The following is an 18,622-nucleotide window of genomic DNA, read 5'->3' on the forward strand; positions in this document are numbered from 1 at the left end:
AATTGCCTAAGTATGAATTGTTTAAGGATGATGAATGTATTATTATTCATAAAATATAATTATTTCGAGATTTTGTTAACTTCAATTAAATATAAAAACATCTTTAATTAGTAAATATTGCCACTTGCAGAAATAATTAATTTAAATTGGCTGTGTTCACAGTTACATATATTGATTATAATATTATTTCATAGCAGATAATAATTGTTTATCAATAAGTAATATCAAGTCCAATAGTGATTGCCTATTTGGTGACATTTGTAATTAAATTTTACGATGTACCTAGGCGAAGACCATTGATGTGTTCGTCAGTCACGTGACTACTCTAGGAGATCTAGGAGACTGGAGAACCAACTTAAAATTTTATCCTCCAAGCAAATAAGTGCAAACACCACAGAACTGAAGTAAAGGTTTAATCACGTTGAACATTGTATAATATAAAGGTCAGTCTGTACTTTACATGGATTACGCTGTACCACTTGCTATATGCTTCTATCATGAAACCGAATATACCTAATATATGTATGTAATACCTTAGCGCTAAGAGTAATTTTCAGGTTATGATTGCCATACGTAATTAATTGGATTTAGTAAATGTAAATGCCTATGGATCGAGTGTCCTTAACTAATGTGTCCTCATGGTCTCAATTAATATACCTAGTCTAAAATAATAAAATTAGGAAACGTTTCTGAACTAAACAAATAAAATCAGACCTCAATATGCCTGTATCTGTAATGAAAAATTACAGTATACCTACATATGCACCTTTAAAAACATATTTATATTTAAAACAGTAAATTAATGAAAGTTAATGTTATAAAAAAATACAGTACTCATGGAGAAGTTAAAATTTGTGCTTATCCGCGCGCATCATGGCGAACTTCATTACGCGAGACTCGGGTCATCGCGATTCGCGGCAAAGCGAGCAAGTATAAAGCCGCTATGAGACAATATTATATTTATTGATATTCAATATCTGAGTATTCAATACTAGTAATGATGATATTTGCATAGGTACAAGACTCACTGCTAAAATTCACGGATGCATCAGTATCCCTATATTACACTTTTAAGTCTTTATGACCTATTATTATTATATAATATTATTTATCTGTACAATAAGTGAATATGCAGCATGCATTTGAAGCTGACCAGTAATTACCGCAGTGCATTTTTCAAACTATAATAACTACAAAATCATAGCAAGCCTTAAAATATTTATACATGTACCTATAAGACAAAATTATAAAAAAATCAGATTAGAAGAAATAATTGCGAGTTGAGAATCGTAAGTCGCACTTGCGTATCGGCTCAAGTCGCGAAACACCAAGTACGAACGGTATTTATGTACCATAATATAATGTACCTACCTCGTTCCATCTACCTATCCTGTATATACTCGATACGATGCTATAGAACGTAATATATACCTACTCTAACTTTATTGTATAGCGCATACTATTAATCGACCAAGAAAAAATTGTATTATGTAAGCGTTCGTTTGTATTGAAAATGGTAACCTTCTAGAATAGGCCTGGTAATACAAGTTGTCGTGCGAACCCCGACGACGAAATCATTCCATCCAGCCGTCTAAGTCGTGTTCTTGGGGTTTGGGATTGTAATTTTATAAAAATCTATATCGTGATTGTGCCAACAAGCTTACAGAACAAAGGTAATATTATAGTTCAGTAAAATAATAACCAAAGTGATGTAAATTATCATAGAACCTTTTAAGCATTTATGGCATCGCTTTCTCGGGCGTATCTATTGTCTCGCTCTAATAAGCGGCGCGTCAAGATCGCACAAAACGTCTGTCCCGTTCTAACTAGTAATATAACACCGTTGCGCTCGTTCGTGTCACGTAAGAATTTTTTGTATTTTCTCCTGCAAAACTGTGATATTTTGGTGTTTTTTTAGGCTTAAAGTGAATTTTGAGTGTCTTTTCACGTATGGAAATGTTTTTATTCGGTTTTCTGCTTTGTACTAAGCGAATAGGTCGTTTTAACTTTCACTCTAGCTGTAGATTGTAGATAGGTACTCTAGATAAATATATAACATAGATGTAGGTATAGAATCTGTAGATATTCAACATCGACACTCAAGGCCGAAATATACACAAATATAATATCAGTCTACTATGTACCTGCTGCTGAAACTAAAATAAAGATTATAATCTAGAGAAAAGTGAGGTTTTATCATAAATTCCGTTTCTGTGCAGTCTTAAAACCAGTGTGATCATTGATTTGTGAATTTGTTGTTCGAATCGTTGCCACTCGCGAATCGCTACTGTGGCTTGATATGCGCTTATCATGTCCGCGACGCAATATGCTGTCAATTTTATAATTTTAATACCAGCGAGAGCCAGGTTACATTGATTGGTATAATATGTCTAGTTATTGTTTAAAAAGAGTAAAAAAATAAACAAAGTATACATTTTCATGTTCCGTAGTCCTTGAAATAACCTCAAATATTTTTGACTTAATGTGGAATTTTAAATTATTGATGTTTGTTGCTATGTACAATTACCATTGATATAGAAATTATTATATTGAAAGTTATAGCATAATTAATTCGTATTTTCTATATTCAGACAAAGTGAAACGAGACGAGCTACTGCAAAGCTGCTTCAAAGGATCTGCCGAGCCCGCATTATCTGTGATATACAGCTCAGCCTCTCGTCCGTCCTATAAGGTTTGTATAAATATTTTATTATCATTAGTTTCCAAGTATTGTCTGTATCGTAAAGTATATCTTGTTTTGATATATTTAAAGATTACATAATACTATTTTATACTCATGTCTGATCGAGTATAGAGTTAATAAAAACCATGTTGATACATGACACGAACTTTTTGAAACATGTGATTCCCATAGTTTTGTTCATTATGCACCCGGGATAATGTCATTCCATTACCAAAAACATTCTGTTCTAGGGCTGGGCCACTCGGGGCTAGAGGCATCCACAGCAGCTTCCAGCGGTGATCTCATTTTTGCCCTCTATTATAGAGGCACTAAACACTGCTACCTGCTTAATTGACTGCATCACTACAAACCATTGTTACTTAGTCTTTAATTGAAACAATATGCAATCTGTGAAAATAAGTATAAATTTAGCTGGATATTGTAGAAAATTATTCTATTTATAATAATTGTCTGATGTCTAATGTTTCTGTAATATTATGTGTTCCATATCTATTTAAGGATAATTGTTACTCCAATATTGATACTGTTACCGAACCAATGCAATGTAATTTATCCACCTCAATGGTGGTAATCACAAATAAAATTGGTGCTTTTAAGCGAGTCGAAGAGAAGAATGAAAGTCAGCGAGTTAGTGTAAAAATGTTAGATAATAATATTTATAATGTAGAATTTGTTGATAGGATCCAACAAAACCAAATGATTGGCGGTACGCCTAACTACTGCATTCCTTTAATGATTAACGCCATAACAGTCCAGGGTATCTCATACAGTGACCCGTATTTCAGTAGCTTTAACTTAAACTATAAGATGGCGTTTGGAGCGCCAGAGTATATGAACAAGTCTGATTACGCTTTTAAATCCTCAGTTTGTATTATACGAGATGAACCTTGCACGAATAAGACACAATTACTAAATGTGGAGTCTGCTCATGATAATATGAATTGCAAAACTCGAATGATAACACATGAAAAGTCTGTACACAATCACCATGACAAGAAGATATTGAGCGTCAGTGATTCAATGAGCCAGTCGGCGGTATTGAAGACGTTCAAAAATGGCGATCTGACTTTAGATGGTATGTTGGCATTGGTGGAGAATGAACAAAGAATCTTGGATGATATTAAGAAGAGTGAAGAAATAGATACTTGGGGCGTGCCTCGTCGCTTGCGGCTGTGCGGCGGCGGTGAAGGCTCCCTAAATGCTGCCTCAGGCTGGGGAAGCCCACCCACATCTAATAATGGTATGTATAACACTTCTGGGTTTTAGGGTCTTAAAGTACGGTTTTTGTCAGTAAGTTTGTGAAAATTTGTCAATATAGGGTTATAACTTCAGGTTTAACTTATATTAAAAATTTATGTAGGTTTATTAATATAAGCTTAGTAGGAATAAAAGAAAACAAATCCGAATTTTTTTGCAGCTGGTAATTGGGGTGGTAATTCCAGTGGCCAAACCAATAATGGGACAAATAATACTCAACAATGGAACAACAATCAACGACCGCCAACTTCACAAGCTGACAGTTAGTTGATTATTTTTATTTTTAAAATCATGTATTTAAATTAATGACTAGGGATAGGGTTAGGTAAATGTTCTCAAGTCTTCACAACTTACTGATATAGTACTGAACGCAACCATTCACACTGCAAATTTTTCCTTTAGCATATGTAAAATTTAATTTACATTGGTAGACAGCTAAATATGTCTTAAGACTGCAAATCCATTTTATTATAACCAGTGTTTTGCCCCAGCTACATTAAAATATTTTTCTAAATTAAAATTTACAGAAATATATACAAATAGGATTTAAGTATGTAATTTATTGCTACTAACCAACTGACATATATTGTAACATTGATTTCCTGCTAAATTCCCTTTGAAAAACAATATTCGAATAATTTTCATATATTTAACTAACTAGTTGTATCATCCAAATTTTAATAAACCCTAATTTGTTAATGTGAAATTTAAAAAAAAGGTAAAAAAACACATAAGTGTTTAGGGACTCAAATATTAATGAGTTGTTTGCTTGCAGTGAACAGCAATAAAGGCAGTGGCAATCCAATACCGCCAACCAGTGCGGCATCACAAAATTGGCAAAGCTCCCCACCAAACATGCCAAATTCCCAATCCAACAATAACAGTGCGCCTTCGAGCAATGGTATTAACTTTAAAAGGATCTATTATTTAATTAATTTGTTTGTGCGATTTTTATATAAATATAAATATAAAATATATATATATGGTTTTATATATATATTTAGTAATGGTTTTAATAAGTTCAATGTAGCATGAATCACGGGGCTTTTACAATTTCCTATCCTTAAATAGTCGTTAGCTAATCACAGCATTAAGTTTAGTAGTCCAAATGTACTGTTTTTATGTCTCATTAATCAAGTGACTCAAATTGCCACTAAGAGAAGTTAGATGGTAATGTGTTTGAGTAAAGCATTTTTATTTTTATAATTTTTAGGTACAAACGGAAATGGAAACGGGAGTAATATGGCAAACGCAAATGCCAATGCAAACGGACCAACTTCAAATGGCAACAATGGAAACTCGACAAATAATACGTCCTCTGCGAAAATAGAACAACTTAATTCTATGAGAGAGGCACTCTTCAGTCAAGACGGTTGGGGCGGCGTAAGTTGACTGATATTTATTGGTTATTTTTGGAGATTTCTAATATTGTGATTTATATTTTGTTTTTTTTATAGCAACATGTGAACCAAGACACAAACTGGGACGTGCCCGGATCTCCCGAACCCGGAGCTAAGGTGGACGCGGCCGGAGGGCCACCCCCTTGGAAACCAAATATCAATAATGGTGCTTTTCTTGGAACCGATCTCTGGGAGGCCCACTTGAGGAACGGCGGCCAACCTCCGCCGCAACCCGCGTCCAAGACGCCCTGGGGTCACACCCCTACTACGAACATTGGTGGGACGTGGGGTGAAGACGACGACGCCGCGGATTCTGCTAATGTGTGGACCGGGCCGCCGCAGCAGCAGCAATGGGCAGGGGGTCCGCCGGCTCACTCGCAGCAGTGGGCAGTACCAAAGAAAGACGACTGGAACGCTTGGGGTGAACCTCACCGGCCAGCTGACCCCAGACTGGACGCCCATCGCACCCCAGACCCTCGCCAGCAACCCCCAGAACTACGCGGAGGGATATCCGGCCGCCTCAATGGTGATATGTGGAATCAACATCATCAGCACACGGCTGCCGCTCCCAACAAGATGATGCCTAGTGGTGCTGTCAACCAATGGGGTTCCCAGGTAATAATTTTCGTAGCATTTGCATTGTGTGGCAAGTAATAGTTTTTGTAAAAATGTTTTATAATTAGTCACATAAAGCAAGAAAAAAAAAATGTTTCGTTACGTATATAAAAAAAAAAACAAAATACAATGGCGTATAACGACAATAAAGAACTCGTGTTTGAACAGGCATTGGTTGAGATAAAGGTATACATCTGTATAGTTTATATTAATTTATTATTGACGCATTTTTGTCAACATTGGCACATGGCAGTTATTCACTCAGAATATCAGTTTGAAACTGACCTATAAATTTAACACCGAAACGTAAACGCTTACCTACCTACTTAGCTGATATCTATAAACAAAAGGTAAAGGTCTCCATGGTTGCTGACCAATCTGTGTGAATGTAAACAAAAGATAAGAAATGTTTGTGAAAGAAATAATTCTGTGTCTTTTGCCGCAATATCTGCATAGGATTTCTTGGAATTTGTTATTCATTAAAACAGTCGCTATACCCGAACTCGGCTTTACATACATTCGCTACAGCCACAAGAATTTTGCACTAAAGTATTATTTAAATTCATGGGACTGAAATCTAAGTCGTTATAGTTAAATTGTCGCTACAACCAAGGTCGTAATAAATAAAATAAATGTATATAACCCACGTTCGTAGGAGTGACAGCCGTAACAGTAAACACATTTATAATATTGTTCTCTTGAAACATTTGAATTTATATTTTAACTGCTAGTATTCTAATTTTAAACGAACCATGAAGGTTGTCTATTATAAAATGTCGTTTAATATCTACCTTGACTTGTGTAATATAAAAAAAATAACGGTCTTAGAATTGATTGCCTTTAATGATAGACTATCATTGTAGGGACCAAAGGATGGTATCAAGGTGAGCGGTTGGGAGGAGCCTTCTCCGCCGGCTGCGCGGCGCGCAGCGGGTGCCTTCGACGACGGTACGTCCCTCTGGGCCCAACGCTCGGGCATGGGCGGCGGCATGGCTAGAGGTGCGCCCCAAGGCCCCCCCGCCCCGTCGAGGATCCCACCCACGCCCTCGAAGCCGGAAGGCGTATGGGCCACTCACTCCCAGCGAAATGGCTCCTGGGAGGAGTCCCACGCGGGCTGGCCCGACCGTGACGTCCCTTCCTGGTCGGACACATCAGCTCCCGGTTTGTGGCCCGTACCGAAGCCAAAGCCGGCCGGTCCCGCTGGGGGCTGGCCTGAAGATATCGCTGAGTGGGGAGGCCCCAAACCGCCTCAGGGTGGTTCCATCGGCAAGCAGCTGACCAAGGAGATGGTCTGGAATAGTAAACAGTTCAGGTTAGTATCCTACAATTATCAATAACAGTTATTTAATTTATATTGTACTGACATATAAAAATAACTTAAAAATCAATATCCTAGAATCCTCTTGGAAATGGGATACAAAAAGGAAGAAGCCGAGGCAGCTCTTCGTAGCCGCGATATGAACGTAGAAGAGGCGGCAGAGATGCTAGCAGCCGCTCGCGGAGATAGCTGGCGTCGGGATGACCACTTCCACCATGGACCGTTCCAGCAGCAACCGGCTGTTCCGTCAGTTTCGCCAGCGGTGGTACAGAAGTTGCTGAACCAGCCACCTCCGCATGCGGTTCAGCATCATCCATCCTTTAATCACAACAGGTGAGAATTATCTGGACCTTATAGTAAATACCAAAATATCATTAAAATTGTCATTTGTGATGCCTTTTTTGATTAACAAATAAAATCCCTAATATATGATACTTAACAAAAAGAGTTTTTGTTAACTATCATAAATTAGGGAAAGAGTTAAAAGTAAAAGATGTTTTTGTATGAATAAAAACAAATTTAATAATGTCTTTTTAAATTAAAATTGATATGGATTTGGTTTTGAAGCCTCTAAAATAAATACTATAATTGTAGCTTTAAAACTAGCATTGAAATAATATATTTTGTTAATATCCAGCGGTTCTGGAAATAGCAGCCAACCCAGCACAGCCCAGCTTCGGATGCTAGTACAACAGATACAAATGGCTGTGACCGCTGGATACCTGAACCATCAGATATTGAACCAGCCGCTTGCACCACAAACCTTGGTTCTACTTAACCAACTCTTACAACAGGTAATTAAATTTATTTATTTACCAAAACATATAAATATATGGAGCGACTGGAGGAAGATATAATGCTCAAAAAGTAAAGAAAAGTAGTTTCTATAGTGTATGAAAGTTCTTGAAAGTAGATTTTGAAAAAAGAATTCAAAATATTAAAATTAACTTTTAAAATACAGAAACAATACTAATGTCAAAAACACAAAATAATAATGACAGATGACTACACCAACTTAATGACGTCTTTAAAAAAAACTGCGTTTAATATTCATACTAATTAGAAACATTAAAAAGTCTTAATTCCATTGGTCATAGTATCCTCATGCGCACATATAAAGAAACATTTGTAGCACAGTAGAGATTGGAACTCACGACCTTAGGATTGAGAAGCAAACGTGAACAACTTATTTATTCCATGTTTTTTACACACACACACACAGTTAAAAAATTCTAATTAAGCTCTTCAGTAGATAAAACTTGTACTTAACACAGTACACTTTAATTAAACAAGAACTAATGAGTATTTCGATTAATAGGCATAGTGTAGCATCGTTACTCCGTAATTACACGTAATGGAGTTTTAATGTTGAAACTCGTCTTTACTGAGTAATTTATAACGATTAAGATGATTAAGTCTATATAGAAATGTACATTTTAACAAAAATATTCTAACTCTTCCTTGCATTATATCCACAAATAGTAAGACCGTTTCATTATAACTTTGGACTGAAAAGATTTAAAAAAGATTTACTCATTAGTTACTATAGAAGATACACAAATTGATGTCTTATTATGTATCTGTAATGTTTTTTAAAATTCGAATCAAATATTCATAAATTCAAGAACCCGCCAAAATGCTTCTGTAGACAAGATGGTGTGGATGGAACTTAAACAAACAAGTTTTTTTACGTGTTAATTAGCATATTTAAATTACACAAATTATATATCGATCGAAAACAATCCGACATAATTAAACACTAAAATAGTATAAGGATTAGACAACGTCGTCGTCTATTCTACTTTGTGTTACGTGACTGACTTTAATAAAAATCAATATTATAAATAATAGATTGTTTGCTTAATTATTTATTTTTAAAACCGTAAAATAACCGTTTCTCGTAATGGTTGTATTTATTCCTGTATGTTTTAAGAATGTATGCAAAACTAAAGGGATGCTTGTTAGTGAAACTACATTTCAATTGTCGTTAGATTTTAATGATTGGAACTAGGTGTATTTATATTATTCTGACTTCGGGAAACTTTCATTAAACTCGGTTCAGTATAATTATGAGTATCTCACACATGTATTACTAGATTCTGTTTTACATTTATTTATTTTATAGAATAATATAATATTTAATCTAAATCATGTTATATTACATATGAAAACCACTGTATTAATGTAACAATAGGAGTCTTGTTAGGAGCGCGACATATAAAAGTAGTTCCATAACATGTTTTTTATGTTGCTTAAGGTTAGGTAAGGCTATCTTATAACTGACCAGGGGGGGGGGGGGCTTATAACGGACCAGTCCATTTAATCACCTTTAAAAAATAGACGTTGTTTGCTCTCCAAGTACAGATTTCGGATCGTACGTCATGCTCATCTAGTTATTTTTACATATCGAAACAAAAAATTAGTGTTTAAAAATTTTCTTTTTTTAAAAATAATTATGCGAGGTGTTTCATAGTATTGAATTTGTTTTAACAGATAAAGGTGCTTCAACAATTGATGCAACAACACACATTGGCCATTTCAAAGGCCAACTCGTCCCTTGCACTACAGTACTCAATGCAGGTGTCCAAGACGAAGCAACAGATTACCGCATTACAGGTTACTATTTGTTTTTTCTCTAAATAGGTCTATATTTATTATTTATATTGTTCTGTTTAATTTAACTTGAATGACACACTATTTGAGTCACATCTTGAGTGATCAGCCAACTTTCATTTTTGTAGATATATATTGGTGAAATATATAGAATATGTTTAAAATCAGTAGTTATATTTTATAGATTACAAGCAAATTATTTTTATAATATTAGGTCCAATTGTAAAAAAATTAATTACATTTAAAGTTTTAAATATTTTTTCAGAACCAAATAGTAAACCAGCAAGCTCTATACATGAAGCAGCAAGCTGGTGGCGCTGATTTGTACAAGCAGAGCCATGATCCATTGACTCAGCTCGGCAACAATTTCAGCGATATGACAATTGCCAAAGATTCACAAGCTGTAAGTTTCTTTTAATTATTTACAGTTTCTTCTTATTCTTTCTGGTCTTATTCTTTGGAACGATGTAAAATAATATATATATATATTTTTTTTTTATTTATTTACACCATAAGTAGCCAAAGGAAAAATTGCCAGAAAATAGCTGTTTTTTCCGGACATCGACTTTAACTGTAATGTTTACATTAAAATAAATAAAGAAATCTTAATTTTTAAAGGGTGCGGCAGTTATGTGATTTTATATAATATTTACTTTTATATTAATAAAACTATATATAATAAAATATTATATATATATTAATAATTATCTAAATCCTTATCTAAGCCAATATGATAATGTCGAAATTAAAATGAAATATACAACATTACTGCATATATACTGCATATTAGCTGTTAAACTATAATGACGTACATGTTTTATCATGACGTAAAAAAAAATTAGCACTACGGCGACAACACCAGCTAAATTCTTTTTCATATACTACAACCAATAGTGACAATATAATATTTGTTTAGGGCTACGGAGCCACAAACCAACAATCGCGACTGAACCAGTGGAAGCTACCGTCTCTAGATAAGGAGAGTGAAGGGACGGACTTCAGCCGCGCCCCTGGTACTGCGAAGAGTGCCACCAGCCCCCAGCTTAACCAGATGGGCTTGCAGCCCGACTCGTAAGTTATATTATACGTCTTGTTACGAAACATGAGATACCGTAATACGGTAGCATACCTATAGCGTTACAATTCTTAAAAGGCCGGCAACGCACTCGCGAGAATGGCATTCAGTGTCCATGGTTAAGTTTTTAGCCTTAATAAAAAGTTATATTTTACTGTATTAAAAAAAACAAAGATTTTCCTCATTTAAAGTAACACAAAAAAATTGAGGAATGTGTTAGAAAAAATATTTGTTGATATTTTTATTTGGAACTATGAGAAATAGGAATAAATGTGTTGCAGCACTTGGGGTGTAGCGCGTGGGGCCGAATGGGGCGAAGGCGCCGACGTGGCCGACGGCAAGGACTGGCCTGCGCACACGCATCCACCCGTATATGATCTCGTGCCGGAGTTTGAGCCTGGCAAACCTTGGAAGGTGAGATTTGTCTGTTTATTTATATAGGTTCCCTGTCTTATTCTTTAGTTTAGATAGAAGGCATGAAGATGTTATATGTATATGGTTATATTTCATTTCTCTCTGTTTAATTAATATATTTTTCGCTTTCGCACTTTCTGCAACGCACCACCTCTTTGTGGAACCAGAGAAGTGTTTACAAACCGATACGACTTAGGGGCTTTTAAGAAAATAGCGTACAATTCCCTGTAAGGTCGGCAACACACCGCTTGCTTGTTCGCATCTTATCCCGTAAAAAAAAACTTCATTTTTTTTAAATTCGGAAACATGTCTCATAATCATGAGTTGTTAAGTCTCGTTGCTGAAACTTACCTTTACAAAAATTAAGTTTTATAGCTCCAATCACGATATTCTATCTAGAATTAATTGGAATGCCTGTTACACATTAAGAAAACACTTTTTAAACGGATTGAAGCTATGTATTATTATTATAAACTTATAATTATTTACATAATTTTAAATTTAAATTTTTGCGACGTTTCGCGTGTTTTACAGGGTGCGTGGTCATATGGTGGTATAAATATTAATATATATATAAGACAACTTTCTCTACAGCTGTGATACTTTTGACATTCAACACCTTTTGTCTTCAGTCACCGTGACCACGCACGCTGTAAAACACGCGAAACGTCGGAAAAAAATTAAATTTAAAATTATGTAAATAATTATAAGTCTATAATGATAATACATAGGTTCAATCCGTTTAACAAGTGTTTTCTTAAACAAATATCTATTAATCAGGGCAATCAACTAAAGACTGCAGAAGACGACCCAGCCATGACACCTGGGTCGGTAGTGCGATCTCCACTATCACTCACCGCTATCAAAGATTCGGACATGCTCGGTGGAAAGACCTCCCCACCTGGAGGTGAACGAAGCCTCTCCTCATCCACCTGGAGCTATCCGCCCGTGACCAGCGCTGGCGGGCTGAAGACTGACGCATGGGGGGCAAAGGGTAGAGTCGCCCCACCCGGACTTAACAAGTGGCCCCAACACCACGCGAATAACTCCCGTAGCGTCCCATCTTGGCAGGCCTCCACTTGGCTGCTGCTGAAGAACCTTACTGCTCAGGTAAGCTGCAGATATTTTAATACAATAACAAGTTGAAAAAAAACATATGGGTTATTTTAACAGATCACTCTTAAACATTGTTTTTTATTAACGAACACTGTAAAAAATAAGACGCCATTAAAGTAATATCAAGACGAACTTTGATCTGGGTAAGCACTTAGTGTACGAGGCTGTACATTTTACGCACTTCGACTTTCTTAAAATCGTCAGAGTTACGGCCCAACGGTTACATTTCATTATTTCGCTTATATTATATTGTTGTACGCGAATGGTTAATATAGAGTAAAACTAAAATCTTCTGTTATTTTAAGCACAACGAACCGTACAACCAGTTAACATAACAACTATGACCCAACTCAAAACTGTAATATTAGTTAGTAAAAATGTTAAATTTGACAGTAAATTATTTGTGTGAAAAACTTGTTTGCCATCAATATGTCAAATTGCTACGGACCCAGGATTTAGACTGTAATCTGTTACTAACATAAGTGACGGCTATTTGAAATAAGGTGCCTTAAAAATATAAAAAAAAATCAAACAGTAAACACAAACAAACAAACACAACAATATTTCATTCAAAGTGTTTAACATTGTTTTGTAATACTCGATCGTCTAATGTTGTAATATCGATACAATATCTTGTTTTCAATTGTCTAATTTATGCAAATATAACAAAAGAATATCAATAGATTGCCTTGGCCTAGCTAAACGGGGTTTTATTCCGCGGCATCATACAAAAGTTTCGCGTAGATATCGATGTTGTGGTAGTGGTAAGTCTAATAAGCCGGACTATAGATATATTTTTGTTATCATAATAGATTAATTTTACATTATAACGAATATATATCTAATACATTTTTAAATTCTTAGAATTTACGTAGAATGTCCGACATTAGTAAATTTAAAAATACTCTACAGGTATAGAGAAATTCTTGATTTCAAGTAGGTATTTTTAATTTGGAATTTAGTAAGGTTTTTGTGATCTATGCTATGAAAAATTCAGTGCACATTTCATTTTATTTTATCTATATAGATATCTTATTCCGTATATTTTTTTCTTTTTTGATTACAACATATTACTTTGTGTGCTTTTTAGTAATAAATGTTATGTTTATATATTTTTTATAGACTTGTGCTAATAATAAAAATCTGTTATCAGATCGACGGATCTACTTTGAAGACACTATGCGTACAGCATGGTCCATTGCAGAACTTCCATCTTTACCTTAACCAAGGAGTGGCTCTCGCGCGCTACTCCACACGCGAAGAGGCTGCTAAGGTAATGTTCCTTTAGTGTAATTAAATTGAAATTCTATTCATTTATTAAGTCTTTTTTCTTTTGTTTAATATTTCAATATTATTTTAATTTAAAATTAGGTCCTTTTATTATTCACGATCATATTAATAATAATATGAATTGAGTAAAACCTTGGGAATACTAAACTTTATTATTATGGTAACAGGCTCAAATGGCCCTCAACAACTGTGTGCTAAGCAACACTACTATATTTGCGGAGTCTCCAGTCGAATCAGACGTGCAGCTCCTACTGCAGCATCTCGGCTCCAGCGGCGGACCCGCTTGGAGAGCCGGTGGTGGCTCTAAGGTAAATTAATTAATTTTTTAGTTTTATTTATTTTGCTCCTCTAGTAAGACGTTTTATAGAAATTAATGAACGAAAAGTATTAACACAATTGTTTTTGCAGCAAGAAAACTGGGGTGGATTCCCCGGGCTCTGGCCCGACCAGCACGAGGCTCGCGCTACGCCCTCCGGACTCAACTCGTTCCTGCCCCCGGATCTACTCGGCGGAGAGTCCATTTAAGCATCCTTAGATAAGTCCTAACATCTATAAGGTCTCAACGTGTCTCACGATCCACTTAAATCGCGTGTCAACAAATTTGTGCAACTTTCCAAAGCACAAATCGGGCACCAATACAAATAAGTGTTCCGGAGTTGCACAATTTTGTCCGCGCCGTTATGTACAAATGTAAAGGTTCGGACCGAAATAGGTGTCTAGTTGTAATTACGCTTTCCCCCGAGTGGGATTTTCGCCTAGTCACGTGGTGCGGGCGGGCCGACGGACGTCTCGTCTAGCAGATTCTGGGACGCCTAGACCCGCCCGCGGTAGCCAACTGTCCACATACTATCGTCTGTTTCGTAAGTGTTCATTGTAGTATTTAGCCGTTAGCATTATATAGTCGCGAGTGGTGCGCGCGGGCGCGTGTAAGACGCGCGTGCGCACGCGTCGTCGCGAGCACCAAATATGGTAGTGTCGGCGGTAGGGTTAGAGTCGCGGGCTACCTCACTCACTCGTCCCGTGCCGTGTCGCTTGTACCGAAACTAACTTTTGTAGGCCGAACGTGAAATTCGAAAATGGAACTCGAGTGATTTTAAAAATCGAACGGCCGCGATTCCTACGCGGACTACAAGCGTCAGTTTTCCTTCCGTACGAGTGGCATATATTAGCGTGTATTTATTTTGTTGCGTCCGCGGGCTGTTGCTGTTTCGCCGCGCGGATGATTGCGTTCCAAGTTTTTCTTTCGCGTTTTTTTTTTGGTCGTTTTTATTCGCTTACCGTGTCGTATTTATATTATTTATTTCGAATTCGCTCGTCGAGCTCTCGTTTTCCAGTAGTGATATTTTATTCAGCAATAACTTTTAAGTGCATTTTACCCGGATTGAATATGTTTTATTAGTCTATAAATTTTATAAATAATACGTAAAATAAAATAAAAAAAAACAAAAAAAAAAAGATTGAGATTGGAAGTGCATTCTAGTAGCGATAAATTCCTTTAAGCCGTATAGTCTGAAGGGAAGCGGCCGGCTCGCCCCGTGATGTGATCTTGCCTAAGGAGTTAGCGAGTTAGAGAAGTGGAGGAGCCGAGCCGTCGAGGCACCGCCGATGCCGAATTCCCAAATTTTTTCCAGTATTTGTGATTCAAGTGCCACTTTATGTTTAAATAAATATATAAAACGATTATCTAGATTATACGATTAATGTAAGGGTAACCTAATATATTAAATTAAAAATTGTTTTATCATTTTATATTACACACATTTGTGAGACATGTTATAAAGTACTATAATTGACGGTAATTTAAATATTACACTTTTGTGTATAGATAAGTATAAAGTTCTAACTTAAATTTAGCCATATCAATATCTATTTAATGAAAGATTTGTGGTATTTTCTATAGGCTCAATTTGAACGTTATTCAAAGTGACATATGCTTTAGATATTCTGTTAATAATATACCTGTAGAGGTAGTCGTCTCGGTATTACGATCATCTTAGAGTAAGCTAACATATGTCCCATAGGCGTATGATATTTTACGGCAACGATCGCACTTGTAAATGTTCGTTATATAAAAGTTTATTTACATTTTTATTTACTTTAATTTATTGATGGTGTGCCACAGAGATACTCTGCCAAAATATTATATCATTACCAGTATATTATTGGGTATGGGCGACGGGGCCCAGGCGTTGTCGAAGCGTGACTCGGCCCGCGAGCCGATAGGCCGCCATGAATATCTGCAGCGATCACGAAAGCGTACTGTCGACGTGTTTCTCGTACATTGAGCATCTTCCAGTGATCTTATTAACGATTAGTACTAAGTTAGCTGTAAGTAATCGCTGTACCTTAGCGAGCCACGCGCTCGTTGTACTCTTCACAAAGTAATATAAAGTGTGTTCGTGAGTTTGGTAACGTTCGCTTCGGATACGTAGCTCTAGTTCTCTATGTGTTCACGTGACATCTTCCTAAGTACTGGACGGTTCGGTTGCGTATCCTTTGCCGCATTTGTAGTCCCGCTTCTGGATCCTCGAAGGCACGTTTGCACTGTGTATTTATAGGGGCCATAATGACCGTGTCATCGCGACAAATGTTAGGTGCCAAAGAATCAGTATCAAAGAATTGTGACGGTGGCTGGAACAAAATTCATAGCATTTGCTTAGACATATCTTCCAAATTGTTTTGAAATTATTTGCGGTACGGGTTATTGATCTGATGTTCCTATACCATTCGTGTTACGTCTGCGCAACAATAGCTATAGCGATAGCAGGCCAACGTCAATTCTATTGTTGTCGAGCTCAATGTTAAGTGAGGGCTTTTCTTTTATCGATTTGATAAGGTTAAATAAAAGTATATTATTTTTAATCGTCTGGTGTATTTCTGTCCACGTATACACCGAAACTCGATGCCTCAAGCGCAGTTGCCTACAGGTTTTTAAAATGAATTTAATACAGCAATAAAATTGATTAAAAAGAAAGAAAAAAAAATTAATTTTTATAAAATTTTTTCAATTTTTAAATTTAGTCAAGCCAAGTAACGAAAGTATAATGATCCAGTGCCCTGTAGCGTATGTGTCCATAGATTAAAGACGATAGAAGTCATGCCTTTTTAGTCAGTTAACGTGTAATCAGTACTTAATAAATGAGTAAAGTTAATTAATGCGTGTGGTGTAGCGGTGTTAGTTGTCGGTTCTCTGGTGAGCGGGGGCGCTTGTGTCGCGACAGCCACGCCCCTCTAGAGGGGTCTCACGCAAGCTTGCGACGGACGTCCAAGTGTCCGCCTAGAGCGTGTCCGCGAGCCTTAATATCCCGGCTAGGTTGTGATGAGTGGCGTTTGCGCCGCGCTAACTGAATCTCCACTCGATTCATGGACTGCGTCATTTTCCTGCACACAATTGCGCCACGTGCAATTTAGTCTGTGTTATTATTATGTTGTTGTATATTTATAACTTACACATATACTATAATATGTATATATTGTGAAATTATATTAAATATTTTAATAATACGCTTCACGCTTTCACTTCTAACATTTACGTGACTTGTTTCTGTTAACTAGAATAAATTTACGTACCTAAAAGTAATTATAATAATAACTATCATAGATACATATAATTGTAAGAAAAAAAGAAAAAAAAAGAAAAAAAAGAAAAATAATTTAAAAAAAAGATAAAAAACCAATGATTGTGCCTCAATGAACTGTGGTACGTTACCGTAAAAGATGGCAGGTTGAATCGTTTCCTTCAAAGTTATTCGTGCGTTAGGCACCGCTCGGACTAGATGTAGACAATATAAGGCTGCGAGCTCCGGGGCCCGCGCCAACGCCTTGTGTAATCATTAATGAGCTTAGCTACGTTTTACTTTTATTGTAAGTGTTATGTCATCAATTAACATTTTATATATATTCCTACGTGTAAATAATATCTATTTATTTTTTTAATTTCATGAATTCCTATTCGTGACCGATTCCATAATACTTAAATGCCAAAGTCGATGTCTTAATGCCATTAGATAATATCCGTGGATCTCCGACATCACAAACGTTGACCGTACAAATGGGAGCCATCTCTACCACCTGCCGCGTTTCACGGCCTCTAATCCAAGCTGCTCCGGTTATTAATTTAGCTCAAGTATTCTAATGGTAGTTGCTCATAATATTGTTGTTTTATTTTTATTATTTATATATTTAACATTTCCTTAGCGGAGTAAAAATTTAATTAGTATTGTCAGCTCCAATGATTAGTTTTAATGATTTTTTTAAAAATTAAATGGACCATCTAAGACGGCATCGTGTTTAGGTTTGTCTGTCTCGATTGCTGACGCTCGTAGTAATGGCCAATACGATATAGGTACAATAGTTTTTCTACTTATTTTCTTATACGAATATTTTTATATCTTGTATATCAGTGACCGAGTCTCATGGTGTTAAGCGCAGCGTTTCACAAAGAACCGATCTCAGCTCGCTTTCGCATTTCACCGTCACAGTTGTGTAGGGACCAAATTGTCTACGAAATCTCATGTGCGCTCACCGCCGATGCATGCTAAAAGACATAATATGTGACGTGATTAGTTTAAGCGTCATAAACGTAGGTATAGTGCACAATGTTCAGGGCCTTTTTAAGTTGATAAGATGTTTGCTTGTTGTCCTAATTTATATATATTTTTGTACGTTGATACAATAGAAGCACATTAGGTGATATCTTACAATGAAACTAGTCTTCCTTATAATTGGGGTAGGTGGCGGAGTGGCGGCGATGCGGCGCCGACGTCGACACAAGAGGCAATCATTCCTCTAGTCTTGTTTGTGGTGCGATTAAGTGAATA

General features: G+C 36.2%; 1 protein-coding gene across 6 annotated transcripts; it reads left to right on the top strand.

Moving 5' to 3' along the window:
* The first annotated feature begins 1,554 nt into the window (after positions 1 to 1,554).
* LOC123711618 (protein Gawky) lies at positions 1,555 to 18,201 on the top strand. 6 transcript variants are annotated; one of them, XM_045664242.1, is made up of 18 exons: positions 1,555 to 1,673; positions 2,592 to 2,692; positions 2,935 to 3,944; positions 4,122 to 4,223; positions 4,737 to 4,862; positions 5,175 to 5,344; positions 5,419 to 5,976; positions 6,840 to 7,288; positions 7,373 to 7,627; positions 7,932 to 8,088; positions 9,788 to 9,910; positions 10,173 to 10,310; positions 10,824 to 10,978; positions 11,264 to 11,396; positions 12,177 to 12,506; positions 13,666 to 13,785; positions 13,970 to 14,110; positions 14,211 to 18,201. In XM_045664242.1, the coding sequence occupies exons 3-18, from the start codon at positions 3,158 to 3,160 to the stop codon at positions 14,325 to 14,327; spliced, it is 3,861 nt and encodes a 1,286-aa protein (XP_045520198.1). In that variant the 5' UTR covers positions 1,555 to 1,673; positions 2,592 to 2,692; positions 2,935 to 3,157; the 3' UTR covers positions 14,328 to 18,201. The 6 variants fall into 6 exon arrangements, with proteins under 6 accessions (XP_045520198.1, XP_045520197.1, XP_045520203.1 ...); XM_045664241.1 differs by lacking the exon at positions 1,555 to 1,673 and adding an exon at positions 1,802 to 1,862; XM_045664245.1 differs by lacking the exon at positions 1,555 to 1,673 and adding an exon at positions 2,085 to 2,185.
* The last annotated feature ends 421 nt before the right edge of the window (positions 18,202 to 18,622 follow it).

Source organism: Pieris brassicae, chromosome 7, assembly GCF_905147105.1.
Source record: "Pieris brassicae chromosome 7, ilPieBrab1.1, whole genome shotgun sequence".
In the NCBI taxonomy this organism is placed as follows: Eukaryota; Metazoa; Arthropoda; class Insecta; order Lepidoptera; family Pieridae; genus Pieris; species Pieris brassicae.

What these genes read in the sequence shown, in the direction of transcription:
- LOC123711618 (XM_045664242.1), top strand. Translation starts at nt 3,158, where the DNA reads ATGTCTAATGTTTCTGTAATATTATGTGTTCCATATCTATTTAAGGAT. An exon ending in TCAACCAATGGGGTTCCCAG is followed by an intron (nt 5,977 to 6,839) that starts GTAATAATTTTC and finishes CTATCATTGTAG; the next exon opens with GGACCAAAGGATGGTATCAA. An exon ending in TGGAATAGTAAACAGTTCAG is followed by an intron (nt 7,289 to 7,372) that starts GTTAGTATCCTA and finishes TCAATATCCTAG; the next exon opens with AATCCTCTTGGAAATGGGAT.